The sequence below is a fragment of the Piliocolobus tephrosceles genome, chromosome 1 (genome assembly GCF_002776525.5).
Source record: "Piliocolobus tephrosceles isolate RC106 chromosome 1, ASM277652v3, whole genome shotgun sequence".
Taxonomy (NCBI): domain Eukaryota; kingdom Metazoa; phylum Chordata; class Mammalia; order Primates; family Cercopithecidae; genus Piliocolobus; species Piliocolobus tephrosceles.
The window spans coordinates 68,154,629-68,171,104 of NC_045434.1; the positions used below are offsets into that span (position 1 = coordinate 68,154,629).

General features: G+C 40.7%; 1 protein-coding gene and 1 pseudogene across 7 annotated transcripts in view; both read left to right on the top strand.

Annotated features, from left to right (window-relative positions):
* TRAF5 (TNF receptor associated factor 5) overlaps window positions 1-8,989 on the top strand; it is a 48,173-nt gene extending 39,184 nt beyond the window's left edge. For all 7 annotated transcript variants that reach the window (XM_023198301.2, XM_023198303.2, XM_023198305.2 and 4 more), the window contains exons 9-11: window positions 3,507-3,647; window positions 5,330-5,498; window positions 6,154-8,989. In XM_023198301.2, coding sequence (XP_023054069.1) covers window positions 3,507-3,647; window positions 5,330-5,498; window positions 6,154-6,728 — 885 coding nt within the window. In that variant the 3' untranslated portion in view covers window positions 6,729-8,989. The remainder of the gene's footprint in view (window positions 1-3,506; window positions 3,648-5,329; window positions 5,499-6,153) is intronic.
* A 123-nt stretch (window positions 8,990-9,112) lies between these two features.
* LOC111531091 lies at window positions 9,113-16,476 on the top strand (annotated as a pseudogene).

The window sequence follows — 16,476 nt, forward strand, 5'->3', positions numbered from 1 at the left end:
CTCCTGCCTCAGCCTCCCAAGTAGCTGGGAGTACAGGCGCCCACCACCACGCCTGGCTAATTTTTTGTATTTTTAGTAGAGACAGGGTTTCACGTGTTAGCCAAGATGGTCTCAATCTCCTGACCTTGTAATTTGCCCGCCTCGGCCTCCCAAAGTGATGGGATTACAGGCGTGAAGCCACCGTGCCTGGCGGAAAATCAGACTTTTCAAGCCCAGGTAGGGAAGAAAACCATTTTCAGAAAAGGAGCTGATGTTTACTACTGCAGATGATTTTTTGATGTCTGATTTTCTATTAAAGTGTGTGGGTGAGTTCCAGGGTCAGATCCTGGAGAAAATTAGGAAGACTGATTAAATAGTAACTTTGGTAGAAGGCATGCTGCCTAGTAACCGTTCCGAAGTTTTTTCTGTATCAGTTGCCTCATTCATCATCCTTTCATTCAAGAAACACCTACCATATGTCAGGTACAATGTTTGCTGCTAGGGACACTGAGCCAAGGAAGACATAGCCTCTATCCTTGAAGAACTAACATAAATGTAAACAGGTTAGTTGTCATGCCTTGTAGGACATGCTGTAACTCAGTCTGGGGTACAGAGGCTGCAGCAGTTTATTCTGGGGGAGTTGGGGAAGACTTTCAAAGACATCCAAGCTGCCTCTTGAAGGAGGAAAGATTCATCAGTTAAAATGTTGTGGAAGAAGGACATCCAAAAGGGAGAGCTTGCACTGAAGCAGGGAGGCATAAGAAATGCTGATGAATCAAGGAAATGGGGTTTTAGAATGAATAGACTTCTGAGTATGAGGTAGAGAGAGGCTGGAGACTAGTGTGTTGGATCCAGATTGCAGTGGCCTTTCGTGTAGCCTAAGAAGTTTTGAACACTGTGCATTCAATTATTTTTTCATTCATTCATTCTCTGCCTTGTTTCAGAAAGGTTTTAAGGACCAGAAGTTTGAACTAATTTTTTTTTTTTCCAGTAATAGGGAGCTAATGGAGGTTTCTTAATTGGAAAATACTTGGTCAGCTAATTGTTTGTTTGTTTGTTTGTTTGTTGAGATAGGGTCTGGCCCTGTCACCCAGGCTAGAGTACACTGGTGTGATCTGGACTCTCTATAATCTCTGCCTCCCAGACTCAAGAGATCTTCCACCTTAGCCTCTTGAGTAGCTGGGACTATAGGTGTGCACCACCACACTCAGCTAATTTTTGTTGTTGTTGTTTTTTTTTTTTTGTAGAGATAGGGTTTTGCCATGTTGCCCAGGCTGGTCTCATGAGCTCAAACCATCTGCCTGCCTCAGCCGCCCAAAGCGGTTTGTTTGCTTTTGTTTTTTAAAGCAAGACAGTTGGTAAGAGCATGGCAATTGATAAGAGTGAAGGCTCTGGAGCCAGAATGCCTAGGTTTGCAGCCAGGCTGCACACTAGCCATATGAGTTTGGACAAACTACTTCATTTCTGTCATCCCCCATTTCCTCATTTGTAATTGGGGTTGTGGTGACGGTAAAAAGGGATAATATAGTTAAGCTAGTAGCACAATGCCTAACACATAATAAGTACTTCAATAGTAGGTAGAAGCAAGATACTAGAGGTGGTGGTGGTGATGTTGAAGGCTCAGCCAAGGCCATGTCGGCTGGAAAAAGAGAGAGTATCAAGAGACCTTCTGAGGTTGTAAATGACATGCATTAAGCTGAGTAGGGAGGGGACATGGTAATGATATTAACCGAGATGGGCACTACAAAACTGGAGCAGGTTAGAGGTGAGGGTGCAGAAAGAGACAAGGAGTTTGCTTTTGGTCAGCCAGGTAGGTGGAAGTCAGCTCTAGGGTTCTAAATAAAGGATTCTAGGGCCAGAGATCAAGTGAATGTCTCAGCCATTTGTGCATTCATTCATAAAATATGTATCAAATGCCCTCTCTGTGCCAGGCACTGTCCTAGGCTCTAAGGATAAACAAATAAATGAGATGTAGTCTCAAGAAACAATTTAGTGGAGAAGAAGACCAAAACAACAACAAAAAGCAAGTTATAAGCATGATAATGATGATTTATACACTAGAAGATGGACAGGGTATCATGGAACTTGAGAGGTGGTCTCGGTGGGTGGTGCAAGTAAGGAAATATTTCCAAGAGGATGTACCCGTGAGTGGAGGCTTAAAAAGTGGTAGTTTTTAGATGAAGAGAGAGGTGTATGAGAGATCAGGGCCTGACGGGAAATAGGATTTGTGTGGTCTTGCTGGGCAGGATGCATGTGGAATGTGAATGGGCTTGAGGCTGAAAGTGTAGCCAGGGGCAGGTCACGTAGGGCCCAGTGTCACCTGTAAAAGCAAGCCACTAGAGACGTTTATGCAGGGAAGGCTCAAGACCAGATTTTTCTCTTAATATTATTCTGGTCACAGTAAGGAATACAAATGGAAGGAGAACAAGACTAAAGCCAGGGAGAGCATTCATGTTGTTCATTCATTTAACAAATATTTATCAAGCACCTACTGGCGCCAGGCAACAGTCTAGTTTGCTGGGGTCATAGTGGACTGTGAGGTTCATGCCAGTCCCGGCTCTCACGGAGCTTATGTTCTGGTGTGTGTTGTGAGTAGAATGGGTAGAGCAGGACCAGTTAGAAAGATGCTGTTGCAGCCCAAGGGAGAAATAATGAAGACTGAAACTAGTGCTGAAATGAGAAATGGATGTAAGTCTTTTTGTTTCTGTTGTCATGTTAAAAATTAAAATCGGCAACTGTTGCAGATTGAATGGATATGGGAATAAGAGAAGAGCTGTCTAGGATCAGCTTTAGGTATCTAATTGTTTCCTTCAAGTAGATTATAAAATCTGTCAATATGCTACCTACACGTTTTGCCTATCACTTGCTGGCTTATATGCTGGATGGGTTACTTAAACTCTGTACCTCTGTTTCCTCATCTGAAAAATGAGTCTAATATTCGTGAAACTCATAGGTTCTTTGAGGCATACAAGAGCTAATGAATATTAGGGTATGATAGTCAGCAAGTTTTTGCCATTATTACTATTGATACTTCGCATGTAACATTTAATGTGGTATGGTGATCAGTACTCTTTGGTGGTAGTTTTATTTTGTTTTAAGAGACAAGGTGTCACTATGTTGCCCAGGCTGGACTCAATCTCCTGGGCTCAAGTGATCCTCCCCCATCAGCCTCCCAGGTACCTGGGATTACAGGTGCCTGGCTTTTGTGGTTGCTTAATAAGTCCATGTTGAATGAATAAAGAGAACCAGTTCAGTAAATTCAGTCAAGTGATGTCTGTCACTACATGAACCATCATAGTAGGTTAGGTATACAAAAGGCTGATGAGAAATTCTGTAGATGTGGCTTTTTGGAACCACCTGTAAATATGTTCCTATAATTATGTAGGAATCTACCTGTAAATATTTTCCTAGAAATAAATATGTACATTTTTTCCTAGAAACACTTTCTTACCTGCAAGTACGATTTTAACTTATATGCATGCAGTTATATTCAATGACTTTATTTTTCCTCACATTCCTGTTATTAGATTTCTGACTTACACAAGAGCCTAGAACAGAAAGAAAGTAAAATCCAGCAGCTAGCAGAAACTATAAAGAAACTTGAAAAGGAGTTCAAGCAGTTTGCACAGTTGTTTGGCAAAAATGGAAGCTTCCTCCCAAACATCCAGGTAAGAAATGGCCTTTCTGTTGAATTTGGCTTTCAATTGCAGTGAGGGTTTTTCTTTTAACTTTTTAAATAGAAATAATTTAAAATATACAGAAAAGCTATAAGAATAAGATGGTGCGAAGAACACTTGTATAACCTCCACCCATGGTCAACGTTGTGTCCCATTTGCTTCATCATTCATGCTCCCCTCCACTGCTCCTCCCCCATCATGTGTGTGTGTGCGCGTGTGTGCGTGCGTGCGTGCATGTGTGTGCACGTACTCTTTCTAAACCATTTGCGAGTACGCTGCATATTTTATGGCCCTTTACCTCTACATGTTGATACTTCAGTATGTATTTCCTAAGAATAAAGATCTTTTACACAACCCCAGTATGTTTAGCAATATCAGTAACTTTAACATTGATACAATACTTCTGTATAATTTATAGCAATTCGGGTTTTAATTAATGTTGGGCCAGTATTAAGCACTTGATTGCAGATTCACTGAGAGCATCTGTAGTTCTGCATTTTGTAGCCAACAAGTGAAACTATTAATTCCCTTGGGAAGAAAATGCTTTAAACATCACTAAAATATAGCAAAAATAGTACTTTGTGAATTATGAACGTTAAATAACCATAAATGAATTCTGATGAATAATGTCTTTATCATGATTATAAAATTTATAGTGAAAAAGATTTCAAGACATGTGGTGTAGGCAATATATTTGAAATTTAGGTTATCCCAGAAAATCTAGGCCCTATAATTTCCATACTTAGCCAGCACATTATACATTAAACACACACACACACACACCCATATACATACAATGTATATGTATATGTATGTGAAATATATATAATGTATATATGCATATGTGTATATACATGTATATGTACAGATGCTCCTCAACTTACAATGTAGTTATGTCCTGATAAACCCATTAAGTTGAAAATATTGCAAGTCAAAAATGTGTTTGATACACCTAACCTATTAAACATCATAACCTAGCCTAGCATACCTTAAATGTGCTCAGAACACTTAAATTAGCCTACAGTTGGGCAGTCATCTAACACAAAGCCTATTTTATAATAAAGTATTGAATTCCTCATGTAATTTATCAAATTCTGAAAGTGAAAAACAAAATGGTACTTTGAGTAGCCATACCTTATATTATACACACACAGGGAAAGGGAGGAGTAGTTTTATTTAATCTCTTCCACCTGAGAGAGCAGTCAAACGTTTAGGTCTTACTCAGGGCCTTCTGTACCACCCGTAGAGCTCAGGCCAGAACAGGTGCGCCTATTCCATCTAATTCTCCACCTTCTAGCAGAGCAAGAGTGAATCAGGAGATTGGCTTCTAAAAAGAGGAAGAAGTGTAGGGCAAGAGGAGAGACAACATGAAAATAAATATGTAAAGATGGGTTGGAGAACCAAGCAGAGGGAAACGGAGGGAGGATAAAAATTAGATAAAGAAAAGTTCAAACATTTGGAACAGGAGCTGTGGTAGGAGAGGAGGAGGAGGAAGATAATTAGGTGGCTCATCTCTCTGTGATCCTCACTGAATTTTATTTTCTGGGCTTGTATTTTTCATTCTGTTAATTGATTAAATGTGATATGTTTGAATTGAAAAAAAATTTAATCTCAATGAATTGCTAAAATATTAACTAATTTTTTAAACATGATTATCCATTTTGTAATGAAAGGTTTTTGCCAGTCACATTGACAAGTCAGCTTGGCTAGAAGCTCAAGTGCATCAATTATTACAAATGGTTAACCAGCAACAAAATAAATTTGACCTGAGGCCTTTGATGGAAGCAGTTGATACAGTGAAACAGAAAATTACCCTGCTAGAAAACAATGATCAAAGATTAGGTATGTCTGATATTTTATTTCTCTTTTGGTGACTCATTTGTCTGCATGTGTTCATGAAACAACCAAACACCTGGCCAAATAGAGAGTCACATCTGTCCAGGATAAACAATGGCTGAATCTGCTATTTGTGAAAGCATCATGAGATTCTGGCCACTCAGGCAAAAATGAGGGAGGGCCACAAGTGGGGTTGGGGGACTGGGCTAGGAGATTCCAAGACTGGAAACAGGTCAGCAAATTCCAAGAACAGGGATTGATGACTTTCAAGAAGAGTGGAAAATAATGAGAAACCTCAGGGAGAGATGTGGTGGGATCATTGTTTTAGGTATGGGAAAATATTAAAGGGTTTGTCTATTTAAAAGCATTCTAGTCAGAAAAGTGTGGGGCTCAGCATGCTGACTCACGCTAGTTGAATGCTCAGTGTGTCTTCTCTACACTTCAGTGAGTTTAAGATACACATCCAGGTTTCCTTGGAGGCAGTGTGCCAAAACATGATATTCCCTGAGTTAATATTATTACAACAAATGAATTCGGCTCATCTTTAGGATGTCAGGATTTTGTTGATTCTCTTTCAGGTAACAAAATTCCACTTTGGGAAAATTTGAAAGATAACTTTTAGGCCTATGGAATCTTTTTTTTTTTTTTTTCTTATTTGCAGCTGTTTTAGAAGAGGAAACTAACAAACATGATACCCACATTAATATTCATAAAGCACAGCTGAATAAAAATGAAGAGCGATTTAAACTACTGGAGGGTACTTGCTATAATGGAAAGCTCATTTGGAAGGTGACAGATTACAAGATGAAGAAGAGGGAGGCAGTGGATGGGCACACAGTGTCCATCTTCAGCCAGTCCTTCTACACTGGCCGCTGTGGCTACCGGCTCTGTGCTAGAGCATACCTGAATGGGGATGGGTCTGGGAAGGGGACACACCTGTCCCTATACTTTGTGGTCATGCGAGGAGAGTTTGACTCATTGTTGCAGTGGCCATTCAGGCAGAGGGTGACACTGATGCTTCTGGACCAGAGTGGCAAAAAGAATATTATGGAGACCTTCAAGCCTGACCCCAATAGCAGCAGCTTTAAAAGACCTGATGGGGAGATGAACATTGCATCTGGCTGTCCCCGCTTTGTGGCTCATTCTGTTTTGGAGAATGCCAAGAACGCCTACATTAAAGATGACACTCTGTTCTTGAAAGTGGCTGTGGACTTAACTGACCTGGAGGATCTCTAATCACTATTTATGGGGTGATAAGAGGACTTTTTGGGGCCAGAACCGTGGAGGAGAGCACATTTGATTATCATATTGACCTGGATTTAGACTCAAAGCACATTTGTATTTGCCTTTTTCCTTAACGTTTGAAGTCAGTTTAAAACTTCTGAAGTGCTGTCTTTTTACATTTTACTCTGTCCTAGTTTGAAACTTAAAACTCTTAGAATATTCTCTTATTATTTATATTTTTATATTTCTTGAAAGATGGTAAGTTTCTTGAAGTTTCCGGGGCGTTTTTCTTTTACTGGTGCTTAGCGCAGTGTCTCAGGCACTCTAAATATTGAATGTTATGGAGGACATAGAGGTAGCAGAATTCCCAGTTGAAAATGTTTTGATATTTTATTGTTTGGCCTATTGATTCTAGACCTGGCCTTAAGTCTGCAAAAGCCATCTTTATAAGGTAGGCTGTTCCAGTTAAGTAGTGGGTGATGTAGTTACAAAGATAATATGCTCAGTTTGGACCTTTTTTTCAGTTAAATGCTAAATGTGTGAAAATTACTATACCTCTAAGTATTTTCATGAAATTCACCAGCAGTTTGCGGGTACAGTTTTTCAAGGCTGCATAAGAACTGGTGAATGGGATAAGCATTTTCATTCCTCCTGATGAAGTAAAGCAGAAAGTACTGCATAGTAATATGTAAGATATAGCTAGCCAGCTAAAGTTCAGATTTCATTAGGTTCAACCCTATGAAAAAAACTATTTTCTTAGGTCAAAAATGGTAAAAACTTAGCAGTTTTGTAAGATTCAACCAAATAAATATATATATACACACACATACATATACACCTATATATGTGTGTATACAAACAGTTTGAATGTATTTTGGTAACAGTAGTAAATCAATGTGAGGATGGATAGAATTTAGTATATAATAGAGAAAATGTCATAAATGGATAAAAGGAATTTACAACTTGAGGAGAAAACCTTTATAATTTCCTATGGGTGTCAGAAGTACTCTCAGCAAAAACGGATGGCTAAAACAGTATCTACTATTCTCTGATAACTTTTTTTTTTTTTGAGACAGAGTCTCATTGTCACCCAGGCTGGATGGAGTGCAGTGACGTGATCTCAGCTCACTGCAACCTCCACCTCCTGGGTTCAAGTGATTCTCCTGCCTCAGCCTCCTGAGTAGCTGGGATTACAGGCACCCATCACCACACCCGGCTAATGTTTATATTTTTAGTAGAGACGGAGTGTTGCCATGTTGGCCAAGCTGGTCTCAAACTCCTGACCTCAAGCGATCTGCCCGCCTTGGCCTCCCAAAGTGCTGAAATTATAGGCATGACCCACCATGCCAAGCCTCTGACAACGTTTGAATTTGTAAGCTGCTATGCAAATGGGCATTTATATAAGCTTGTAATGTTTCTTGTCAGAATTCTGAGTACTTTGTGAAGAACAGAAACGATCATGTTCTTATGCATCTATCTGTATGGGTCTGAAGGTGTATATACAAATTGAGATGAGTCTTTATGACTTGATAAGCCTAAGTTTAACAACAACAGCAAAAATGCCAAGTTGTCCTGAGCCCTCCTGCATTGTTATGCCACTTCCCTACTGCTCATATGCAGGCTGGCTCCCCTGGGCACACAAAGATGAGTATGGGCCATGGGCCCCTGTAGAGCTGCTCACGTGGTGATGACCATGTACCTTACAATTTCTGAGCAGTTAACCCTATAGAAGCATGCTTTATATGAGTGTCTTCTGGGAAGAGGAACCTTCTTAATCTCTTCCGTGGGATTTTCAAATGCTAAAGACTCACACTGCAGCAATTATCCCAGATGATTAAATTCAAAGAAATATGTTCACAACAGGAATATACTAAAGAATTAAAGCGTCGCTGCTGGTGAACTGTGGAACAGTTGATGCTCAACACATCACCTCGGACAAATTCAGGAAGCATTTCTGTAGCCCACAAGGCCAGACCCAGGTGCTCTGTGTGTTTGTTTTTAATGTTCTTCATCATATCCAAGTTCACTCTCTCTTCCTGAGCAGTGGAAGATCGTATTGCTGTAACTTCTTTTGAGTAGTTGATATGGAAAACATTTTAAAGTGAATTTGTCAAAATGCTGGTTTTGTGTTTTATCCAACTTTTGTGCATGTATAAAAAGTATGTCATGGCATGGTTTGCTTAGGAGTTCAGAGTTCCTTCATCATTGAAATAGTGATTAAGTGATCCCAGAACGAGGAGTTCTAGCATAAAAAGCACCCCTTTTTCACAAAACAGGAGTTGTGAATTTGCTTTTAAACAAGGTGGATCTATGTAAACTATTTTTCCTTTTTTTATGAACGGAACAGTAATTTTTCTTCTGTATCAATAAGATTTAAATTTTTATTTCCATTTTGGGTTAATTTTGGTTCCTGATGAAAAGATAACAATACACTAAGCATAAAGGGGAAGTTAATATCCTTGAGAAAGTTACAGAAGGATTACAGTGGGGGTGTGTGTGTTAATAATGCTTATTAACAAGTCTAAAATCTGACCCCTGATTTCCACATTTGGTATTTTCAGAGAAAACAAGAGACAGTCACAGCCAGGATCAATTCACAGTGCCAGTCCTGAATACAATAGGACAGTGAGGTACAAACCCTTTGTGTGGTCCCTGGATAATCAGTCCACACTACTGACTCTTTTCTCTTAGAAAGCAGTTGGAGAGATACGTCTCAATCTTATGTAAGAATTCTGAGCTGGAGATAAAGGTTTGATGGAGGCACAGTAGGGGTCCCAGGTGGTGAAATCACACAGGAATAACACATTCTATGGGAAGAGGAAGAAGAACCTGTAAAGCATTTGGAGAAGGAATGATCCAGAGGTAAGAAAAACACCAAGGAAGGTGGGAAGAGAAAAGAATGTCAACAGGGCCAAATGCCAGCTTGGGAACAGCAGCCACTCCCAGAGCATTCCCACAGCCCTTGTGAACTCACTGTCACCCCCATACTGCTCTCTCCTCAAGTCTGTATCTCTGACCCTGGCCTTTGCCATAAGCTGATCCGAGTACCTGCTGAACATCTAAATTCAGGAGTCCCATAGGGACTTTAAGGACCACTTCACCATACAGAACTGGAAATCTTCCCACCCTCCCCACCACTGCCAACCTATTACTCCTCCATTTTTTCTATCTAAGTGACATCATTGTCCAAGCCAAAAGTTTGGACACTGTTCTAGATTCCTCCCTCATCTTCCCTATCCAGTAACCCACACTGCACTGCGAATTTGACCTCCAAATAATTTCTTTAGAGGTATTCCCATTACTTACCCTTCCTCAGTACTACTGTCTTGTTTCAGGCCTACATTATTTTTTAAATCACAACTGTTCTTCCTATTTTTAGTTGTGCCTCTTTGGAGATTGACACTGTGACAATCTCCACAGTGTCACCTGATGATCCATCTCAAATGAAAATCTGAGAATGACTCCCACCCCATCCACACTGTGGCTTCATAGCCCATAGGAAAAAGCCCAGCCTCCATGGAGTGCCATACAAGGCCCTCCATGCCCACTTCTACCCTTCCAGCCTCACCTCCTAACATTTCTACCTTGCATTTAGCAACACCAACCCAAGCTATCTGATATTTGTCTGAGCTTGTACTATATGTCTATCTGGAATACTCTTTTTTTGAGACAGGGTCTTACTCTGTCACCCAGGCTGTAGTCCAGTGGCGCAATTACAGCTCACTGCAGCCTTGACCTCCCTGGGTTCAGGTGATCCTCCCACCTCTGCCTCCCAAGTAGACGGGACTACAAGCACGCAACACCAGGCCCGGCTAATTTTTTTGTATTTTCTGTAGAGATGGGGTTTCACCCTGCTCCCAGGCTGGTCTCCAACTTCTGGACTCCAGTGATCCGCCCACCTCAGCCTCCCAAAGAGTTGTGATTACAGGCATGAGCCACCATGCCTGGCTTGGCATACTCTTCTCTATCCTTACCTTCTTTGCCTGGATAATTCTTGCCCTTTAAGATTCTGCTTTGGCCTCACCTCCTCTGGGATGCCTTCCTAAACTATCCTTTAATCTGTAACCCTACTCCCACACTTCACCCTTAGTAACTGCCCATCGAGTTCATTTTGCCCACTGCCCAGATAGAGCTGATTTATCAAGACAAAGGAATTGTAACAGAGAAAGAGTTTAATTCACACAGCTGGTTGTACAGGAGACCGCAGTTTTATTATTGCTCAAATCAGTCTCCCTGAAAATTCGGAGACTGGGGTTTTTAAGGATAATCTCATGGGGATAGGGGCAGTTAGTGGGGAGTGCCGACTGGTCCCCCGGGAAATGGGGAGTCAAAGCTGTCCTCTTATGCTGAGTCAGTTCCGGAGTGGAAGCCACGAGACCATCAATCTGGGTGGGAGCAGCTGATCCATCCAGTGCGGGGTCTGAAAATACCTTGAGCACCAATCCTAGGTTTTATAATAGTGATGCTATCCCTAGGAGCAATTCGGGAGGCTTAGAATCTTGTGGCCTCTAGCTGCATGACTCCTAAACCATAATTTCTAATCCTGTGGCTAATTTGTTAGTCCTAGAAAGTCTGGTCCCCAGGCAGGAAGGGGGTTTGTTTTGGGATAGGACTGTTGTCATCTTTGTTTCAAAGTAAAACTGTAAGATCCTCCCAGAGTTAGTTCTGCCTACACTCAGGAATGCACAAGAACAGCTTGGGGGTTAGAAGTGAGATGGAGTTGGCTAGGTTAGATCTCTCTCACTGTCATAATTGGCTGTCATAATTTTCTGCAAAGGCGGTTTCACCTTCATTATATCAAAAGTCCTTGCTCTGTGCTGTATACTTCCTTGCCCATCACTCAATTGCTCGACTTTTCCTTTTCCAGAAAACAAATGTTGACTACATATTTATCAGATTGTGTGAGTTACAAATAGAACAGATATTGTCCGTGTCCTCCTCAAACTTCTAATCTGTAGGTCAATCACAAGTGGTACAGAAAAATGATCAGAGTGTAAATGTTCCCAGCCTCTGGGCTGGCAAAGACTCTGCCTCTCAACTTCTCTCCCCAGTGCCCTAAGGAAGTGTACCTCTCAGAACTGTTTTGGATGTTTGTGATGCAAAATAAGAGAACAGGCAGAAAAACATTTGAAAGGTGAGCTCTAAGGGAAAGATTTATGGAGAATAGCTAAACAGATCCACATAAGGATTGGGGAGAATTAAAGAAGAGAGAGGACGGAATTTGAAACTATGGAAACACTGCCAAAGCAGCCATGGAAATAAGAAAAAAAACAAAAAACAAATAGAAACTATGGGAACTGCTGGGAACTGTGACTTGGAGCCTTTTTGATTCTTCAGTCTTTCAAGAGACCCATGCTGAAGACTAAAATACGTTTTAAAATTATTTTTGGCTGTTTGAAATACACATATTTGAAACTCCATGCATAGACTCTATGCCCCAGAATTTATGACATTTGAACAAATTAAGTATATAACAATACAAGTTGTGACAAGTGCCTTGAAGAAAATCACAGAGTACAGGAAAAGACTGATGGGGCCTGCTGTGGGGAAAATGTACTGGGGTTGTCAGAGAAGGCCTTAATTCTGAGGTAACACAATATCTCATGTTCATGTGACATGTTTTCTGAATACCCAGCACTTTTCAACACCCTTATAAAGTCTGAGGAATTTCCTATGAGAAAGCTTGCCTCCTTGACCCCCTTTGTGGCACAGCAATGTGACCTATGCCCCACCAAGCAGGCATAGCCAATGCAAAATTTCAACTTAAAAGTGAGCAAGATAGGCCAGGCATGGTGGCTCATGCCTGTAATCCCAGCACTTTGGGAGGCTGAGGCGGGCGATCACCAAGTCAGGAGTTCGAGACCAGCCTGGCCAACATGGTGAAAGCCCGTCTCTACTAAAAATACAAAAATTAGCTGGGCGTGGTGGAGGGCGCCTGTAGTCCCAGCTACTTGGGAGGCTGAGACGAGAGAATTACTTGAACCTGGGAGGCAGAGGTTGCAGTGAGCCAAGATCATGCCACTGTACTCCAGCCTGGGTGACAGAGTGAGACTACGTCTCCGAAAAAAAAAAAAAAAAAAAAAAAAAAATGAGAAAGATGAAGAAGGAAACATGCCTAACTCTGGCTACCAGTGGGGACCGCCAATGTTTGTGGAAGTTGCAGTTTTGGTGTCAATGGTGGCAGCAGCAACAGATTCTCACTAGATCCTCTAGTGTGTTTGGGTACCATTGTTTCCACATTTGGCCTCTGGCTCTCCTGGAGATTCTGTGAGCTACATGATATTGTTAAAGTCCTGTTCTTTCTCAACCAGAGTGGATTCTGTTGTTTGTAACTAACTGCCTGACCTAATCAAGCTGAGATCTGAAAGATGAGTCAACTGTGGAAAGAGCTGTCAGGGTGGATCAGTAATCTGGGCAGAGGGCATGAAGAGTGTTGGTTCAATGAACTGAGAAGAGGATAGTGTGGTGGGAATTTGGTAGAAATCAGGAGAATGATAGTTGATGAGGCTAGAGAGGGAGGCACAGGGTTTATAGAACCTAAGTGCTCAGGCCATGGTGAGAAGTTTATGGTTTATGTAAAGTATAATGAAAGTTAACATGTTATGGGCAAAGGATGCATGATCTGATTAATATTTTGTCTCTTAATGTGGAGCATAGATTAGAAGGGGGACAAGAGAGAACATGGGAAGAGTATTAAGGTTAAATCATATTGAAATTGCATTTCATGTCTGTTGCCTCTGAAGCCGAGAACCATGTCTAATTCAAAAGTACATACCAGGTGCTCAAACAGTGTCTTAAGCTGAATGAATACAATAATGCATTGAATTTTTATAACAACTCTTGATAGGCAAGCCTTCTGCCCGTTCCATAGATGAAAAATCTGGTAAAGAGATCCAAGTACTAGGCACTGTCCTAAGAATGTTACATATATTAACACATTAACCTTACAATAACCTCATGAGGTATATGCTATTTTATCCCCACTTTACAGATGAAACAACTGAGGCAGAGAGAGTTTATGTAATAAGCTCTAGGTTGCTCAGCCAGTAAGTGGTAGTGCTAGGATCTGAATCCAGGCAGTCTGGCCTCACAGGCTCCACTCTTAACTGCTACACAGACTGCCTCATATGGATACTGATGAATTCTAAACACACACATACATATATAAAGATATACCTTTAAATGAGTTAGAAGAGTAACTACTATTCATAGAATAAAAATCAAATATAACTTTCAAACCACTAAAGCGGGAAAAAAACTGGAAAAAGAGACTGTCAAACCAAAGGCAGTAAAGAGAACAGGAAGCATGATACCTAGAAAAAATGAGTGAGATATATCTATGAATAAGTTAAGTGTTACTAATAAGAGAGGGAAATCTCAAATGAGGGGGACACATACATGCTTTTAAAAAACATACCGAAAACAAAATAGTGTTAATAACTGCATTAGCTTTGTAGTCAGAGAAACTCTTGCACACCTATACCAGGAAACACGTACAAGAAAATTTATTGTCAGCAGTTTGTAACAGCAAAAAAAAAAAAAAAAAAAAAAAAAGAAAAAGAAAAAACTGGGGCAAAAAAATAACCTGTGTTGGCATGGAGTGGAGCAACAGCAGCTCTCCTGCATTGCTGGTAGAGGGTAAGCTGGTACAATCACTGGAGAACAATCTGGCAATATCAAAGTTGAACTGTGCAAACCCTTCTACCTTGCAATTCCATTTCTAGACATTATCCTAAAGAAATTCTTACCATATATCTAAGAAGCTGTGTGAAAGAATTAACTTATATTATAATGACAGAAATCAGGAATTAAATTGTTAGCAACTGGAAAATGGATAAATGGTGGTACAGTTATACAATGGAATACTATTCAGCAGTTAAAAAACTAGAACTACAGGAATTAACCAGGATAAATTTTACATACATAATTATAGGGGACAAAAGCAAGTGACATGAATATCATTTATATTAGGCTTAAAAAGCATAAAACAGTACTGTATGTTACTTAACATCGCTACATATATATGGAGCATATATAAAAGATTTCATGGCAATGACATATCAAATTCAAGTAGTAGTTAATTTCAGAGAGGAAGAGAGGGAGAATGAGATTGCAGACCGTTTCACAAGGAGCTCTAAATAAATGTTAAAATCTGAAGCAAATACGAGAAAATGTTAAAATGGGATAAAGCTAGATGGTCGGTATACAAGTGTTCATTATATTATTTTCTGTAACTGTACATTCTGGTAATATTTCGTATTAAACATTTTAAAGGAAAGTTAAGCTTTCAACTCAAGATTCTATAAAAATAAACAAAATAAACCCAAAGAAATAAATTAATGAAGGCATACATTATTGAAAGATAAATTACTTTTAAGACAGATTTTGTCTATAAAACCAAAAGCTGGTTTGATAAATATGGTCAAGAAAAAGACTCCAATACAATATATAAGAATATATATGTAAGAATATATAAGAATGGTTGACAATATGAGATTTTCTTTAAATGTTAGAAAATGTAGCTGAAATTTTTTTTTTTTTTTTTTTGAGACTGAGTCTCGCTCTGTCCCCCAGGCTGGAGTGCAGCGGCGCAATCTCAGCTCACTGCAAGCTCCGCCTCCCGGGTTCACGCCATTCTCCTGCCTCAGTCTCCTGAGTAGCTGGGACTACCGGCGCCCGCCACCACGCCCGGCTAAGTTTTCGTTTTCGTATTTTTAGTAGAGACGGGGTTTCACCGTGTTAGCCAGGATGGTCTCCACCTCCTGACCTGGTGATCCGCCTGCCTCGGCCTCCCAAAGTGCTGGCATTACAGGTGTGAGCCACCGCGCCTGGCCAATACTTTTCTAGAAAAAACTATTTTTTTCAAGAAGCAAAATAAATTCTATGTATCAATAACCATGGAAGCTATATTAAAAACAAAACTATCCATTAAGATGGCCCCACACCCAGAAGGCTTTAAAGATGAGTTCTTCAAAACCTAAGGAATGTGTCATTCACACACGTTATGTCTATTCCAGGTCGTATAAAAATTAGTTAATCTGGCTGACTCCTAGCACAACCTGATACCAAAACTAGACAAGGACAGCAAAAGAAAACCATACGCCAATCTAACTTACGTGCATACATGAAAATCCAAAATTAAATACACAGCAAATTGCATCCAGCAATATACTGAAAAAATAACATACCAGGATTGTAAGGATGGCTCACCATTAGAAAATCTATTATTCCTACAGTCATGGCTGCCGCCGTCGCTGCTGCCGGTGCCAGGGAACCCCAGTCCCCGGACGAATTGCTCCCGAAAGGCGACGCGGAGAAGCCTGAGGAGGAGCTGGAGGAGGACGACGATGAGGAGCTAGATGAGACCCTGTCGGAGAGACTATGGGGCCTGACGGAGATGTTTCCGGAGAGGGTCCGGTCCGCGGCCGGAGCCACTTTTGATCTTTCCCTCTTGGTGGCTCAAAAAATGTACAGGTTTTCCAGGGCAGCCTTGTGGATTGGGACCACTTCCTTTATGATCCTGGTTCTTCCGGTTGTCTTTGAGACCGAGAAGTTGTAAATGGAGCAACAGCAGCAACTGCAGCAGCGGCAGATACTTCTAGGGCCTAACAGAGGGCTCTCAGGAGGAATGCCAGGGGCTCTACCCTCACTTCCTGGAAAGATCTAGATGTTTGAGCTGTCTCGGTGGGATAAGTTTGAAATTCAAGTGTTTGAACTGCTGATTATTTGGATTTTTTTTTTTTTTAACTTTGGCACATTG